This window comes from Eleginops maclovinus, chromosome 10, assembly GCF_036324505.1.
Source record: "Eleginops maclovinus isolate JMC-PN-2008 ecotype Puerto Natales chromosome 10, JC_Emac_rtc_rv5, whole genome shotgun sequence".
NCBI classification, from domain to species: domain Eukaryota; kingdom Metazoa; phylum Chordata; class Actinopteri; order Perciformes; family Eleginopidae; genus Eleginops; species Eleginops maclovinus.
In genome coordinates this window covers 16,783,883-16,801,121 of record NC_086358.1, presented here as the reverse complement: position 1 = coordinate 16,801,121, position 17,239 = coordinate 16,783,883, and the positions used below count along the sequence as shown (strand labels likewise).

At 37.7% G+C, this 17,239-nt stretch overlaps 1 protein-coding gene across 1 annotated transcript; it reads right to left on the bottom strand.

Annotated features, from left to right (window-relative positions):
- Nucleotides 1-354: 354 nt before the first annotated feature.
- Nucleotides 355-17,202, bottom strand: st6galnac (ST6 (alpha-N-acetyl-neuraminyl-2,3-beta-galactosyl-1,3)-N-acetylgalactosaminide alpha-2,6-sialyltransferase). Its single transcript, XM_063892991.1, has 10 exons — nucleotides 16,971-17,202; nucleotides 14,963-15,295; nucleotides 11,396-11,708; nucleotides 6,493-6,658; nucleotides 5,317-5,491; nucleotides 3,707-3,845; nucleotides 3,523-3,626; nucleotides 3,290-3,373; nucleotides 2,876-2,975; nucleotides 355-2,523 (listed from the first exon to the last, which is right to left on the bottom strand). The coding sequence occupies exons 2-10, from the start codon at nucleotides 15,109-15,111 to the stop codon at nucleotides 2,356-2,358; spliced, it is 1,398 nt and encodes a 465-aa protein (XP_063749061.1). The 5' UTR covers nucleotides 15,112-15,295; nucleotides 16,971-17,202; the 3' UTR covers nucleotides 355-2,355.
- Nucleotides 17,203-17,239: the final 37 nt, after the last annotated feature.

Here is a 17,239-nt window from a genome sequence, read left to right as displayed (position 1 = left end):
ATAAGATTCTTTATTTGAATATTTTGTCTCTTTCTATACTGATCTTTTTTCTTCGTATTTCTAAATTAATGCAGGGTCAATGCTGAAATACGTTCAAGCGGGAGCACGAGGCCAAGAAGAGGTGCATTGGTTTCAAATGTCAAAAGTTTGTTGTTTTGCTGTGTGTTTGCTGCTGCTATTGTTTTATATGTTTGGTAATAAAAAAGTTAAACTTTTCCGCGAATGTTTTTTTATTGGGGGGGGGGGGGAGGGCATCATGAAGGAATTATGCTTAGGGCACCAAAATGGCTAGCAGCGGCACTGTTGGATCAGTACGTTTCTGCAACTAACCAAGAAAGAAAAACAAACTCAGAGTGACAATCACAGTTTGATTTAATACAGAGTAAAAAAAGTCAAACTCAAGAGTCAGAAATTGCACAATTAAAAAGGTCTCTCTCTCCCCCTGTTGTGAAAATAAAATCCAGTATCAAATGACTGGCTCACTTTATCTGGATATGTTGAGATTCAATATTACATAAAGATATACACACATTCCCTGATTTGCTGATGTCTTTGGTTTCTTTTCCTAATTTAAGGGTGCAATGCCTTCGTTGGGTTAGAGGTGGACTTTGCCCTTTATTTCCATGGCTTACAGTAGAGGTGTGGTGGCTGATCAAGCAGTAAACACAAAGGAGTCCATGGCGACCGTCACAAAACATCCAAACTGAATGAAATTGCCATCGGTACTGTTTGTGTTGTGGTGGAAACGTCCTAAATCACCTTAGAAATGTCCACCTCAATGCTAAACCCAAACTGCTGGTTCACATTCAAAGAAAAGGCACTCAGAACTTACAGTTTTCTTGTCATGACAGTGTGAAAAAAGAAAGTACATGTCTGTGCTTAAAAAAAGGAAAGAACAATAGAAAATAAATAAAGTCCCTTTAAGTAAATACACAGGTTCAAACATGTGTCCCAGTGAGCTATAGGCTGTCAGTGTGTCCTTCCACAGTAAACCCCACACACAGACCCAGAGAGAGATCATCCTCTGAGCTAATGTCAGCATAGACCTTGGCCACTGCCAGCAGTGCTCTGACCGTCTATTTATAGCAGGGAGGCAGGATATTTTAAAGTGGCCAACTCAATTGCAGTCCTGTCCCTTCTCCCTGCACTGCATTACACAGTGTTAGAAACCACTTCAACTCAGCCAGAGACTGATTGTATGACACGCTCTAAACTCAGCCTAGTAAACATCGTTTTGCTCAATTTTGGTGGTGGGCAAATTGTGTTTTAACAACATTTCATCAATATTTAAAGTTTGTTGCAGCTCGTAACAAATTTGTAAACTTTGAAATGCTGTTGTATGCAAAAATGTCATCCACAGCAATGCTACTAGATATGAGATACCGTAACATTCATTAAAGAAATTAAGTTTGAAATAGAATAAGTACCAAAATAATTTTGGAAAAAAAAGGAAATCTATTAAAACAATGTGTACGGTCATTGCTTGGATGATATTTCATGTTATCTGCTAACAAGGCAAAATATATTCAACACCCTCTGACAGACCTGAACCTGTGTTTTGGATTAATGCGTGTTTGCTGTCCTGGTAATGACATGCAATAATTTTCCTCAAAATATTGAACCTGGGTTGCGATCATTTTGATCATTTCTTGTTTGATAACTGCTATTCTTGTATTGACACAGTGTAAAGAGTCTATCTATGCTACTTATGCTCATTGTCAGTGGTGAGTAAATCTGCTTCAACTGAATATATATAGCTTATTTTAAATTACTCTAATGAATCATATATTATGTTTATTTTATTTTATTGATATCCCTGACTAGGATTAAAACTAAGAGGATGACATAAATAATTGATTGTAAACACGGTCGGAAAAATATGAGTGACAGTGTTTTGAGGTAAATGGGTTAGTCTCTTGCTTTGTCATAAAGTATTGCACAAATAACATTTTTGAACTGACAACGAGACCAAATCCAAAGTCATTACATCCCCTTTGAATATTGGTGCCATATTTGACTTTAATCCATCCACCATTTGCAGAACTTGCATTGAGTGTGAATGAAAGTGGACTAACAACATTGCACAACATCTTTTTAACCAAAGTCTGTTTCATTTTAACCCCAAAAATGTGTCCTGGAAGAAAAACATGATTATTAAGAAATCCCAAATTCCCCATGCTGAACCATCACAGCATTCGACTTTAAAAAGACACTTTTTCCTTCATAAAAATAAATCTTTCAGCTCAGTTCAGAGAGTCTTGAATAAGTCATTTAGAGCACAGGTAGGTGGGACTTCCTGTTTCCCAATGCTGCAGAATGCAGGCATGATCATGTGATTTCAAGTCATTGAATCCACTAACCCATGTAGAGTTTAATGAGGCCCGCTTTGTGCAGCTGTTGCCATAAGGACAGTTCCATACGGAAGTCGTGGTTGACGAAGAAGCCCACCGGGTGGTAGACGTTGTCGAAGTAGTGGTCAGAGTACTTCTTAAAGTCCGGGGTCATGAAGCCGTATGCACTCACCTTAATCAACAAAAGAGGCACAAAAGTTAGGACACCAAATTCTTGAAATGACTCACTATCATCGCTTTTAAATTCCATCTAACCTGAAGACAGGTTGAAAAACAGGTTTTGACAGAGATTATAAGCTTTTGTGAAGGAAATATGTGCAATCTTCAATCAAACGGCTTACATAAAGGACACAGAACTATGGTTGAAGTGAGTCAATGGTGGCATATAATTAGAGATAACAGGATTGGCCAAGCCAACTGCCAAAGTTCAAAACATTCTCATCATTTCAGGCAAGTGCAGCCTCGCCCATAGTAAACACAGCTGACTGACAGTGGTTATTTCATAAAGTAATACTGAATTCCACCTGGTCGCAGGTGTGCAGAGCAGCCAACAGCATTACAGCACCCGTTGACGGACGGTAAATGTTCATAAATTTGGTTTGCATGGTATGAGATCGAAGGAATCTGAAACAAAGACAACATGACAAATATAAACCAGTGGTTAAAAGTTAATGACACATAAAAAGACCTTCCCTTTTCTTCGCTGTGTCGGAAATTCCATCAGAGGCTCACTCTGGTTTCAGCTCCCCCGCCCCACCCATCTCATTTAATCTAATTTCCAACTATTTGAAATGTGAGCATAAACCAACGGTCATACTTACAGGCATGAAACAACAGTGTGTAGAACCACACTTTAGAAGGAGGTTAATTATGTGTATTACAGTCACTACAAGCCCTCCTTTCATTCTGCTCACCTGTTCCGTGAATAATTCACTCACCTGTTTCTGAGGTAACGGACAAAATCAGGGTGGTAAATCTTCAGCTTTTTTGCTGACACATCCTCTCCAAAGTACATCAATGGACTGTGGAAATAAAATATGAAATTACTAGAAGGAAACGCACAACCATACAAACAGTCACCAGTTTAAAAGAGTAAAAGTTTATCAGAACATCAAATAAACTCACATTATTGTGAGTCAAACTGCATCATCATTATGAGAGCGTTGCTTACTCTTTGTTCTTCTCACGCCCTCTCTCTACTTTTGTGTGTGTCGCCGCAGCCTTCATCAACAGGTAATCGCGGTCATGATCCGGCAGGAAAATGTATCGGGTTTCCTGTTGAAGAAGAACAGAGTGTGAGGTGCCTGAATCTGGTATGTCGACATTTGAGCAGGTTTTGGAGGATCATTTCTCACATCAGACTTAGGGGGGCTTTTATACCCAGCACCAGAGTAGGTCCTCATGGAGTTCATCAGTGTGTTGGTCGAGAACGTGTAGTGGGTGGTCCGAGAACCCACGTCCTGCTCAAAGCCCTTAATGATTGCCCCATTGGTCCTGAAGAACACAATCATCCACAAATGTAATCAAAAAACTGTAGTTATTACAGGGCAATCTGCAGAGGCAGTAAAATAACACAATATGTAATTAATCAAGGAAAGGCTGAACACATTATTATACTATAATCATAGGCGGCCTGTGAGACCTGTAACACACAACACCTTTTTATCTGTGTAACAGTAATGATTTATACCTACAAACAAACAATACTGCAGAGCAGGGAGTTTCAGGGACTGGATGTTTTAAGCATTTTTTAAAATAATAATTATAACAAAATATTTTAAATAAATATTATAGAATAACAACATTTTAGTATAACTGTTTTTATTATTTTATTATTATCATTATGATTATTAATAATAATAAAATATATAATAAAAGCATGTTTATTATTATTATTATAACTATAGCATAGGCTACGGAAAGATTCAAAAAGCTTGACTAATATGCTACAAATACATGATAAACTGCAGGTTACTAATTGTTCAGCGTTGAAGCCTACAACAACGCAAACATTGCATTTAGTACAAAAAAGGCCAACAAACAACAACAATCTAAATAGTCACCACAGAAAGTCACTATTGATTTACTAAATACTGTTGCTGAGGGCTAAATCAATGGTAATGCAGAAACACCAGCTGTTAGTGTGCAAACATACAGTAAACACATCCAGCTCACGCATCCTGTTCCTACATCCTGCTCCTACATCCTGCTCGCTGTAGCCCGAGGCACACAGCATGCGACAGGACTTGAGAAATACACGCTGAGCTAGTTGCTTCAGGGAACATTGTTTTTGCAATTCTTTTTAGGATTTTGCCGCTCACTTTCATTATTTTGTGATCAAGTTTTACATAAACAATTTTCAAAGGTAATACGCCTACAATTATAAATATGGGGCTACTGTGAGGTTCATTTTTAGGATTGTGGGGCATGAAAGCTAATGTCATGATTATTAAAATAGTGATTTAGTTGAGTGATATAAGAAGAATGAGATGTTTTTGATTTGGGCATGCTCTTACATGCTCTTCTTTTTGTACTTAGACTCAGATTTTGCTCACTCAATATTTTAGTGGTTTATAACAGATAAATATTCATTTACACATTACCAAATTTTGGAATTTGTACTAAATTTAATTTAATAAGAGACACATTTAGGGAATTGAAATACCAATGAGGTATGTTAAGATTTTTAAATATAGGGGGTGGATGGTATAATATTTTTTTGTGTTCATTAAGATAAAACTGTTGATATATTCATAAGGCTATAGGAAGATTTTAGTTTCATTTTATAATAAAACACGTTAGAGGATAGAGACCTTTTTTTTTTTTAAAGGTACAGAGCCATGCGACCAAAGACATTGCACTGCAGATGAAATTAAACTTCCTTTGACCAAAGTGGCCCTGCCTGAAATGGATTTGACTGTAGAATTAAGCTGTAATTAGGAAACTCTCAATGTAGGATATGTACCTGAAGACATAGTGGTGACTGTCGATCTCCTTCCCTTTATTTGAACCCTTCAATATCCCACCATTCCCCACCACAGCACAGCGGATACACTCTGATTTAATTCTGCGATCCTTCCAGTCATCCAACATCTGCTGATTAGCAGAAGAGTTGAGAAAGGACATGGTTTCCACCAACGCTGTGGACACAGAAAAAACGGTTGATTACGATGAGATCTATTATACACAGTCTTAAAGGCTTTCAAAAATCCTTGATTCATGAGAAAAAGATTTAGTGTTTGAAACACAGTTTTTTTTGGTGCTTATATAATTGCATCCACCAACAGATTCAGTTATTTGTGATTGATCTGAATTGAACCCCCGCCCCCACAAGGCTGCATGTGTAGTACACAGAGACAGGAAGCAACAATTATCTCAACACGATAATCATCTTAGCTGTGATGAAGCCCACATGTCCTCATATTATCCAAAATAGTTTCTGCCTTCGGTCTGAATACATTTGGTATGAAAACAAACAGCTATATATAACCTTTGATGTCTACACAGCAAGTCTAATATGAACGTAATTTGTATTACATTGTGGATTGTATCAACACATGTCTAAAAGGAGGTCATGTTGACAGGATATCTCAAATAGGATTTAAAAGTCTTCATAAATTATTGTAAAACACTGCACTCAATAAAAAAAAAAGAAGAAAAATATAATTAAAGCAACGGCCTTAAACTCTAAGGGTTAGTTTGTTCCTAAACACACATTTAAAGAAAACAATTTAAACTGTAGTGTGTTATATAGGTTTTATTGCATGTAAATGGTCTGCAGAGGTTAAAATGCCTGTGTTCCCTCCAGAGGTAGTGATTGCACTATGTTATACTTAAGCTTCTATTGGCTAGTGCTCCACCACAATGTACGTGATAGGCTAAGGGACGAAACATCTCTAAGCGGTTGACCAATCACAACAGAGCCAGTCAGCTAATCAATGAGAGCAGACAGGGCTCTAGTTTCCGACAGAGGGTGAAAAGAGGTGCTGCAGCACAGGCAGTATGAGAGAAATAAAGAGCTTTATGAACATTAAAGCATGGAGACATGTCCCAGTAGAGGCACTAGATACAAATGTTACCTTTTAAATGAGCATAACATGTCCTCTTGAGAGAAAAAACATATCGAAGAACAAAAACTTACTCTTGTAATCGATCCCCCCCCAGCCATGTGTTCCTGGATACTTGCTCAAGCGCTGGTATCGTTCTGGAGTGACGTGTTGGTGCCACTGCACGACTGGAATGTATTTCAGAAACCGACGACCAAATTCTGTTTCGGCGACTCGTCTTTGGATACCATCCGTGCAGTTCTGAGGGAGACAGGTACAGACTGGTTGTTATCATCACACATCTCAACAGCTCTTCTATTTCACTTACAAAAAAGTAGATCGTTTTATGATAGTTTCAGGTGAAGGGAATATTCCTGGCACTTCCAATCCTAATTTGTCAATCCTTAGATCTTCATTGCACTAAATGTATCACTTTTTTTTGCTTAAGAGTACAAAAAAATCCTGAATATAATTTAGCTGCTGTTAATTAACTAAATGTTCCATTTATACACACTTCTCAAACTCTTTTAGAATTACATTTCCTTTCATTTTACACAATATTTATTTATATTTTGTTCTAAAAGTTTGCCAACAATATTAAATTAACATTATTTGATGTATACCAATCTTACTTTCTCTATAAAACTGTGAACGACATAAAGGTAGACCCAAGTTAAAATGATTATTATCTGTTACGTTTGTGTATTTTCAAAATCTAACCACACACTTACAGTACTTTCTCTACTCTTTGTGAATTAGCAGCAACATAGATTTGTGGCCCTCATGATCATAATAAAGCCAGCAGAAATAGTTCCACAAAACAAGTCGTTGCACAACCTCAAGATTAACCTCCGGACTCTCCCTGGGACCAATTATGTGGGTCATTCCTAGTATTTGGTGCCATTTGAGTCCCATTGACATAATATGGTATATTTTGTGTACAAATGGGCTTCTACTTATTTCTAAACCCTTTTCTTGTATGCTTAACCACCCTCTACCATAGGACACAATTATATGTACACAGGATAAATGAATTTAAAATAAAATAGTCTGATTTTAGCACAAGTACACTAAAATACTATGTCCCCAGACATGTTTGCGTGACTTCAGTTACATATATAAGTAAGGAAAATCTAATAAATTCAAGGTTTTTCATCATTTCTGTATTGTCTTATTTAAAGTATTTCTCACCAGATGTTATTTTCTGTTATTAATGCATTTTAAATGCTTAAAATCTTTCAAATATGTTATGTCCCTGAGTCAACTGTCCCCCCTGTTACTCTGATGAGAATTCCATAGAACGCATCATCTGACTATTCTTTTAGTCACATGACTCTCTAATGTAACAATATTTTTGGAGGGAAAACATTCAAGAAGAAGCAGAGTAAGTACCACTCTTTACTCAACATTTATTTCAATGTTTTATAAAGGTTTACTGATGAGGTCAAGCATAACACGTCCACCCTGTTATGCTTGTTTATAGTGGGAACTAATATTTGTTTGTAATTTTGATAATATGGTTAATAAACATGTTAAAAATCGTTGTCAGTGATCATCATGTACTAGCTTGTTGTTCATCAAATTAGCAGTAATGGCTGACTTTAGCATAAAATGTCCCCCCTGTTACTGTCCCTCCTGTTACTGTAATGCACGGTAACAGGGGGGACACATAGTAACAGGGTCGATATAAGATTTACATTTTGTTTCTTTAAGTGTGAATTGGTATGTATTATTAACGTATTATGTATTAATTTGCTGTATACTTCCAAAAAAGATGATTTGAAATAGTATGCATGTATTTGTCAGGGAATGGCGCCATTGTCTGCAGCTGAAAAGCAGCGGCGCTACAGGGCACGTCGTGACACTGACCCTGAGAGAAGAGAGAAATATCTCAATAATGAGAAAGAGAAGTGGAGAAAGGACAGAGAGGAAGGAAGAAAAAAGAAAGTGGCAGATCTCAGTGAAAGACATCAGAGAGCACAGAGAAATAAATGGCGAGAAAAGAAAAGAAAGCAGAGGGATAGTGCCAAAGGCAGGACGGCATTTGAGGCAATGACCACTCCTCCTCCAAGTCCAGATAATCCCCCAGAGCCAGAAAATGCCCCACAACCCGGACCCTCAAGGTTAGAAGAAAGTTGATAGGTAAATGCTTTGTTGATTTGGTAGATTCTAATTTGAATGATCAAACATGATCTTGCCCTTACAATGTGTGTGTGTGTGTGTGTGTGTGTGTGTGTGTGTGTGTGTGTGTGTGTGTGTGTGTGTGTGTGTGTGTGTGTGTGTGTGTGTGTGTGTGTGTGTGTGTGTGTTTCTGTGTGTGTGTGTGTGTGTGTGTGTGTGTGTCTGTGTCTGTGTCTCTATCTGTCTCTATGTATGTATGTCTCTGTCTAATGGTCTTCTATCCTTGAACTGGTGCATAGACATTTATCTATAAAGAGTGATTGTTAATTGTGACGATACTGTATGCTTTCTGTGTTTTAGCATGGGTCAAGAGGCAAGCATGGGTCAAGAGGCAAGCCTGCATTGCACCGAAGGACCATCACGGCCTGAGAACATCTCAAAAGGCAACATTGGTCAGTGGTGCATTATCAATTATGATGGTGAGCCCTACCCAGGCATCATCTTGGAGGTTGAGGATGATGTACAAGTAAAATGCATGCACAAGAATGGCACCAACAAGTTCTACTGGTCAAGTCCACGAGAGGACATTTCATGGTACAGGGATGACCAGGTTGTGTGTCTAATGAAAGAGCCACAACCTCTGAATAAGAGGTCAGTTCAGCTGGAGAAGATGGTGTGGGATTTTGTTGGAAAACACATGGGTTGCTGGTCTGTTCCATAACTGTCTCTGTCTGTGTCTGTCTCTGTCTGTCTTGTTGTTGCATAGTTGAGAGGTGAGAGGTGTGAGTGATTTTTGGTGTACAGAGAGTTTGTTCAATGTGGACATGCATCTACATGAGTTTGTTGAGAGGTGCTAAATGTTTCTTGAATGTTTGTTGTTCACTGGTTTGATGTCCACCCTGTTACTTCCTGTCCACCCTGTTTCTCCTCTGTCCATCCTGTTACCTGTGTGTGTTTTTTATGTTAATTAAATCAAATCAACAAATGTAATGCATGTCTCTGTGGTTATTTGAAGGGAATGAATCAGCAAAATAAATGTACTTAAAAATGGGTTCAAATTCCATTTATATTCCTTTTAAATCTAAAAGAAATGTGTTGAAATTACATTGTGCCTTAAACTGAACATGGCCTCTTTCAATATAATGCTTGTTTATGCATACTTTCTGAAAATATCCTTGCAGGGTGAAATGAGGGACATTGTAGCTCTTAGAAAATGTAAATATTACTAAAACTGTGCATTCAAAACAGTTATCAAGAGGAATGAGAATGTCCCATAACAGGGTGGACATTTGGCTTACGTCATGTGTGAAGAATTTGGTAAAAAAACATTACAGTATAATATCCATAGCTGGACCAATACATTTTTCTTATAGTTTGAAAATCCCTCTTTCAGATGAAATGTTAAAAACATCAAACATTTTGTATTTTTTGATTGAAAGTTACCATGCTGAAATGGCACCGAATAGTAAGATTGACCCATGTAGTAGCTAACAACAACAGCTTTTATCCACTAGGGCATTTATATGTATCTAGGTAATAGTGTTATATGACACTGCTTCTCTATGGAATAAATTGTGAATTCAGTCTGTGTGCGCTCTTAAGTAACATCTTAAAGCTTATTTTTGAAAGGTGATTCATAGAAAATGACAATATGTGCATGGCAGGTAATTCCCATAGAAAGATTGGGATTGCTAAATTATTTTGCAGTTCAATCCCAAGATGTTGAGGCAGATTTGAGTTGTCATATCTATCTTGTGTTCAAAAATATACGAGGAAGAAGAAACAGAGCCTAAGTCGACAACTGTTGATTTCTTATGAAATATTTCCTGAAATAACAGATGCACCCAGTACAACTGTGGCACCTGCCATATAACCAGTTATCCACAACATGAGTTATTCAAAGATATGAGTGACCAGATCATGTGAACCATAAAAAATGCTTTCATTACAACCTGCCCTTCCCGTTGTGTGCGGTAGAACTTGTTAAGTCTTATAGTCCTTCACCCAATAAGGAATTATTCTATTGTTATTATTCTAGCCACTGTGTTTGTCATTAATAAGTCAAGAATAAGACAAAAAGACTGATGATATTTCATTAGTCTTCCATCAAATCACATGGAAAAACAATAAGGAATTGATCCGATCCAAGTATAGAGAAATGCCATTACCTGTGTATCAGATGCTGATATAGTATTTTATTTCTCTGTGCCAATGAGCACCAATATTGTCCCAAAAACTAAAGAGATTTCTTAAAAAAACAACAACTAAGGCTGCATTCCAAATGGCTTACTTCTACTTTTAGTACGTACTGCAGCTGCCCTTGCAAAGTACGTAGGCTACTGTCAGAGGCAGTATGCATACAATTGGGACAAACAACACCATATCTTTGCAACTTGACCCCTTTGTTCATATATTTCTAGTTTCAGTCTGTCGTCTTTTGTGCACTCTCGGTGACTCAGTGGATGTGATGTTCATCCCACTGCGCAGAGGATTGTGGGCAAGAATAGTCAGTAAAAATAAAAGAATAGTATTAAATACAGCAAAATTAAACAGGATGCGGTTTGAAATCCTTGTATTTTTAGGTTACTTCATTTAACGTACTACGTATAGGGACATAGGAAATCTTCTGAAATACCTAATAGAATTGTAGTTTGGCTATTGGAACGCACCCCACAAATCCACGTACCGACATCATAACTTTGACCACTTTTTTCATATATTTCTAGTATCAATCTGTCAACTTTTTGTGCTCTCTTGGCAACTCAACTCAATAATTATAAACTCAGTCAATGTCATGTTTATCCTGCTGCACAGAGGATTGTGGGTAGAATAGTCAGTCCTTGACACACCAGCACATTTTGCACATGCAGAACTTACTGTTTGTGGTGGGAGGATTTCACTCATGTAGGTGTCTCCGATGTAGGAGGGCTCCGTCGGTCCATCTGCGTTTGGTTGGGGCAGTGGGGGGCCTTTGGTGCTGGTCCTGGTTTTACCTACGCCATCAGACTTAGAACTGGACTTTGGGACATCTGAGGAATCCGGGACTTTAGGGACATCTGGGACATTGGGGACAATGCTGTCCTCTTTTGGTTCTGGTTCAACCGATAGCTTTGAGTCTAAGGTAGAGAAAGTATTCGACTGGTCGTTGATTTCCTCTTGGTCAAGAAGGTCCTCAGAATCTGGTAAATCGCTGTGGATGAGAGAACAAGATTTGGTAATGAGCCCCGAAGGTCGCAGCAGGAAGTAAACTAGCTGAACCCTCTCACTCTCTCAACATGACCCCATGAGCTTCACTCTGGAAGGAATAGTTCAACTTTGTAGGAACCATGCTTATTTGTGTGCTTGATGAGGGTAATATGAGAAGATTGATACGACTAGTTTGAAGCTAGAGCCAGCACCTAGTTAGCTCAGCTTGGCATAGAAACTGGAATACTTTGAAACAGATCGCAAGTTCTGGCAAAAGGTTATCTAGAAAGTTCATTAATCTACATGTCATATCTTGTTGTTTCTATGAAACACACAAAAAGAGATTTTAGAGATGCTAAAGGACCTTGAGCAGTTTAGCCATATATATTTCAAGGCTTAATGCTAAGCTTACTAGCCGTTTACTCCAGATTCATATCGAAAAGGTATCCATTGCCTAATGCAAGAAACCAAGAAAGAACATTAATTTATCACCGTAAATGATTTTTATTAAATAGTTGTCAGACACAGAAACATAAATAACCAAAGAAAGTTACATTTTAAGGTTGAAAACAGTTGACAGGATGTGTCTGTGGCAGTAACACGTTTTCTGCATGAGTAATAAGAGAATGGGAGGATCCAAACTTTTATTTCAAAAAATGAGTTGATTTATAACTCACACTGCATGGAATACATGTTACCATCATGAAACCGGGTGGAGATTGCATTTGTGTGACTTTGGCAATTAACTTGAGGTCTACTTCAAGCATTTTTTCCAGAGCTGTTAAACTCTATTTTTGTGTTTGTCAGTGGAAAGGAGAACGCTTAGTTGCCATCACATGTATATGGGACTTGTGTATGAGGATAGGAGATAAGGAAGAAGGAAAGATAGGGTTCAAAGGTGCTTAAAAAAAAGCTAGTAATGGACTTAGAGTTACGGTTATATGGTTGAAAATCTGGTAAAATCAACCAACACAGTGTTAATAAATCCTTTAATACAAGACCGGCAATTCAGATTTAGCTTGAGGTAACCAGGGCACTTATCTATACCCTGAATCTTCAGATGCCGCGGATGTCACGCCGAACAATTATACCTCATAAAGCCGGGGTGTGAGGCGTAGATACGGACACTCCATTTAATGTGAAACTACAACATAATTGCTTCATGTTAAACAAATACACGTGCGCACACACACACACACACACACACACACACACACACACACACACACACACACACACACACACACACACACACACACACACACACACACACACACACACACACACACACACACACACACACACACACACACACACACACACACACACACACACACACACACACACACACACACACACACACACACACACAATGATTCTTTTGACAGATCATTGAAATAAAAAATACAATTAAAAAAGAAAATAATAAAGACATTGTTTTAGTTCATTTCCAGGACATTTAAATACATCTAATATTTAAAAAAAGATGTTATGGTATGAAGTATAATAAAGAAATAAATTAGGATTTTATATTTAACTGTTTTATATTTGAGTATTTTGAAAGATAATTGTGAATAAAAAAAGGACTTTCAGTCATTAAGTTAATTTATTTTGTTACATTTTTTTAAATGCAAAAAGGGCCCCACAGTACAGTGAAAGAAAATCATGGTGTAGTATATCAAAATGCCTGGCAGGGGTAGTGGAAGAGGAAACTCACAACCTTATTTTTACCAAGGCATTCAAATTAAAGAACAGCTTTCTAAATGAAAGACCTGCGAGCTCTGCATGCCCAAACTTAGCATTTAGTTTCTGAAACAGACCTTTTAGAAACAGCCATCTTTCCCATGTCCGCTGACTTAATGTATTTTATCTGGACCGGTTGGCTTTTAAACCTGGAGCGCTGCCCAATATAACAAAGCATACATTTCACATACGCGTGTAAGAGACTACCTCCATTAGTGCAGCCCGAGCGCTGTGTGGCTCCTTTGTTAAAACCACAATGATACAACTAGAGGGGGAATAAGTGCTGGTTACACAAAAACCATGGAACCTTTTATACCACGATCTTAAGGTTTAACCCTTCAACCTCGTCCCTTTTCTCAGCTGAATACTGATGGAAAGGGACAAGGTTGTCTCCTCACGTGTCTCTGATTTAGATAGTTCAAAACAACATATGGGATGGTTTTGTTGGGTTGGTTTTTATGTACTTTCAGTATTTGGGCAAGGCTTAAGGACAAAGGAAAATAGAAATATTTTATTTTTTGTTAAACTTTCAGTTAGTCAGCAAACAATCTTATTTACATTTATTTTAAAAAGTTCAACTTCAATCTTGGAATGTCTAGTTTATTGTTAACATCTACGTTTTAACTCAAAATGCAATAAAGAAATCCTATAATTTTCTCCCCTTTTACCTTGCCCTAATAATCTCCTTTATCCATTAGATTTTAGAACAAATAATAACTAGCTTTTTTTCTAATCAAATTGGGGATCTACATTACAAATCATTTAGTTCATTATTTACATTGTCTTTTTTTTATTGAATAAATCCTCCCAAATTATGATCAACATAAAGTAATAGCTTTCAGACAAGGCGAATAAGTTTTAAGTAACAATCAGGATAATTTACTGTTGGATAATTTCATTACTTAGCAAAAAAGAACATAAAGTTCTGAAGACTAGATCCGTCCTTAACTTTAAATTGAGAATATTGATAATTAAATCAGATAAACAGTGTAGGTAATTAAACTCTTTAAAAAAATAAAATAATGAATCACAACTCACTATGGGAAGTGTAGGATCAAGAGTTTTCTGAGCTTGACTCATACAGAGGACTTAAAGCCTATAAATATTGGCCTTTGTTCCGATAACTTAGCCTTCCCTTTTAATCTTTCTATAGCTAATTTACAATTTGTATGGAAGTGCAATGCTTTGGAAAATATCCTAACATTTAATATTTGGTCTCAGATCATTTGCAGTAAGAGTTTTTCTGAACTGCAGGTCACTATATGTCAGCCAGTTTCACTTCCTGCTTGTGTGTGTGAGGGTGGGGGGGGGTCCTTTCTTTTTTGCCTTAAGCAGGTTAAGCACATGATCAGCTAGACATAAGTCATGTGACTGAAGTGAACACTAATGCCATGAGTCAGCATTTTTTTCCCCCATACATTATGTCAGACTCGCAGAACAATAAAAACATGTCACTTGTCATACTTCCAGTTCACCTGGTATTCAGATCAGGGCATGTATTGTCAGCTTCCTCACCTGTTATGTTTGTGTGTTAAGTGATAGAAAGTTTTCATAGGCACTTTGGAGCTGGATAGAGGTGTCTCCTGGTTAAAACACAGGACGTAGATGCCAAGCAAGCAGAGAGCGGTGCCAAATCCAAGCACCAGCTTCCTCGAGCGCACCATTCCCGTCAGTTAGTGTGTATCCTCAGCCGGAGGTCTGTGTGTGCGTGTGCCGTGCCCTCCTCTCCTGGAGGATGGAGGCGGAGGAGGCTAATGTCCTGTGTTCAGGATTTTTGAACCAGGAGTTGGAGGTTGATGGATTTAATTAGCTCACAATAGGATCCACTCTGGGCTTCTCTCAGCAAAACTACAGTGGGAGGGAGACAGAAAGAGAGAGTTGAAACAAGAAGTACGTCAACAGAAGTAATCCCTTTTTAATGAAACCTTCAATCTCACCAATTTTTTACATGGTGCTTTCATTTATCTCCTTTCTGTTCTTGCAAGACAATGGAAACCGTGTGGCTTCTTATCTTTTATTTATGTGTTTATGTCATGAATCAAATATTTATTGTCAGATCAAGTGTGAAAGGTTTCTTGCCTCACAGATTTTCAATATCACCAAAGACATATATTGAAAGAATTTAACAATAAATTGCAACACGTTCAACCCGTCACAGCAAATTCTTCATAGTTTACGTGTAAACATACTTGGCAATCAAGCACAGATTAAAAAGATAACAATATCAAAGCTTTATTTGTATAGCACTTTTCATACAGCACGCGCAGATTAAGTGCATTAAAAAAAATGGCACACATTAAAAAGACACAAGAAATTCCCCTCTGATCAGATGTTTAAAACTTGTACTGATACATGCAGCATAATAACTACAAATATAATTTTAACTTTTAATTTTAAGGTTAAGAGACACATACAAATAAATAATGATTCCTTAATGAGTCTCCAAAAACAAGACACAAGACTAAGTGAATTTAGGGAAAAATATGAAACCCTATAAAATAAAAGTAAAAATGTGTGTGTAATAAAATAATACAGATAATAGCAATAAAACCTTCAAAATTATAGTAAAGGGTGAGCGATTAAAATATCTACTTAAAAGGAAAAGTTACTAATAAAACTGTTAAATATATAATATAAGTTAAAACCCTTTAAGACCTTTAAAATAAATAAAACAAAATAAAGGAAGTACAAAATAAAGACAAAAAGACCATTTAAAGGATGTGTCTTTAGCTGTGGTTTAAAAACGTTCACTGAAACACACAACCAAATACTTAAAAGATACACATCCAAGGAAGTTAGTCAAACAGGTGTCAGCTGAAAGCTGTTTGGCAGGGAGTTCAGCAAACCAGAAGTTCTACCTTAACAGGAAACTCTCGCTCTGACTGTAAATGTATGCTTCTGGAGGTCCCAGCAGAAGTTGACGACATTAGCATAGACCCCCGAGCACCACCTTCTTCTCCACTTCTCACCTCTTTGTAAGTGTATTAAACACAGCCCAGGGCCATTCTCTGATAAATATCTAAACTAAGTCAAGTCTCCAGCTGCTTTTCTTAAGTCCTTCAGAGAGTGATCACTTGATAAGTGGGTCAGGGAAATAATAACAGCGCTGATGACAATGTGAGTGGTACAGTTTCCCAGGCTTGTGGGACTCCTGGCTGAGGGTACATGGGGAATGGAAAGAATGTGTTGTAGGGATCCAGAGATAAACTCAGCTGCCATGTCTCTGATAACAGACACGAGAGACAAGAGAAACAAACTCCAGTGGGGGGATTCATATTTTTCCACACAAAAAAATACAGTTTCAGCAGAGACTCCAACATTAAATGAGTGGCGTACAAGTCTTTAAAGTGTTTGAGAAAAGGAGTCCAAGCAAAATAAAAGACAGGAAAGGAAACATACAAAATCTGACAAACCATGGGTTCCCCTTTAGTCAGAGGATTCTCGTGTCACCATGTTCCGGTCTGAATAAAACAAAGCCGTTCAGAGAGAAAACAGACAGCTAGAGTAAGATGAATTTTCTTACCAGTAGAAAATCCTCTGTTTTCTGTAGTCTCAGTGTTTCTCGCATGGTCATGTAGTCCTCTAAGTTAGGAGCTCTGCTTCTCATCTAGTGTGGAGCTACTGCACTGCCAGCCTCAGCACTGTATGGGAGGGACCATTGTGAAATGAGCAACAGCTGCTGGCAATTGGTCAACCCTCAACTCCACAGCATGAGAGGGGAGGGGTGGAGAAAGAGAAACCCACTCTAGGCTGCAATAAAGTCAGGCATGAGCAGACAGCTCTAAGGATCTC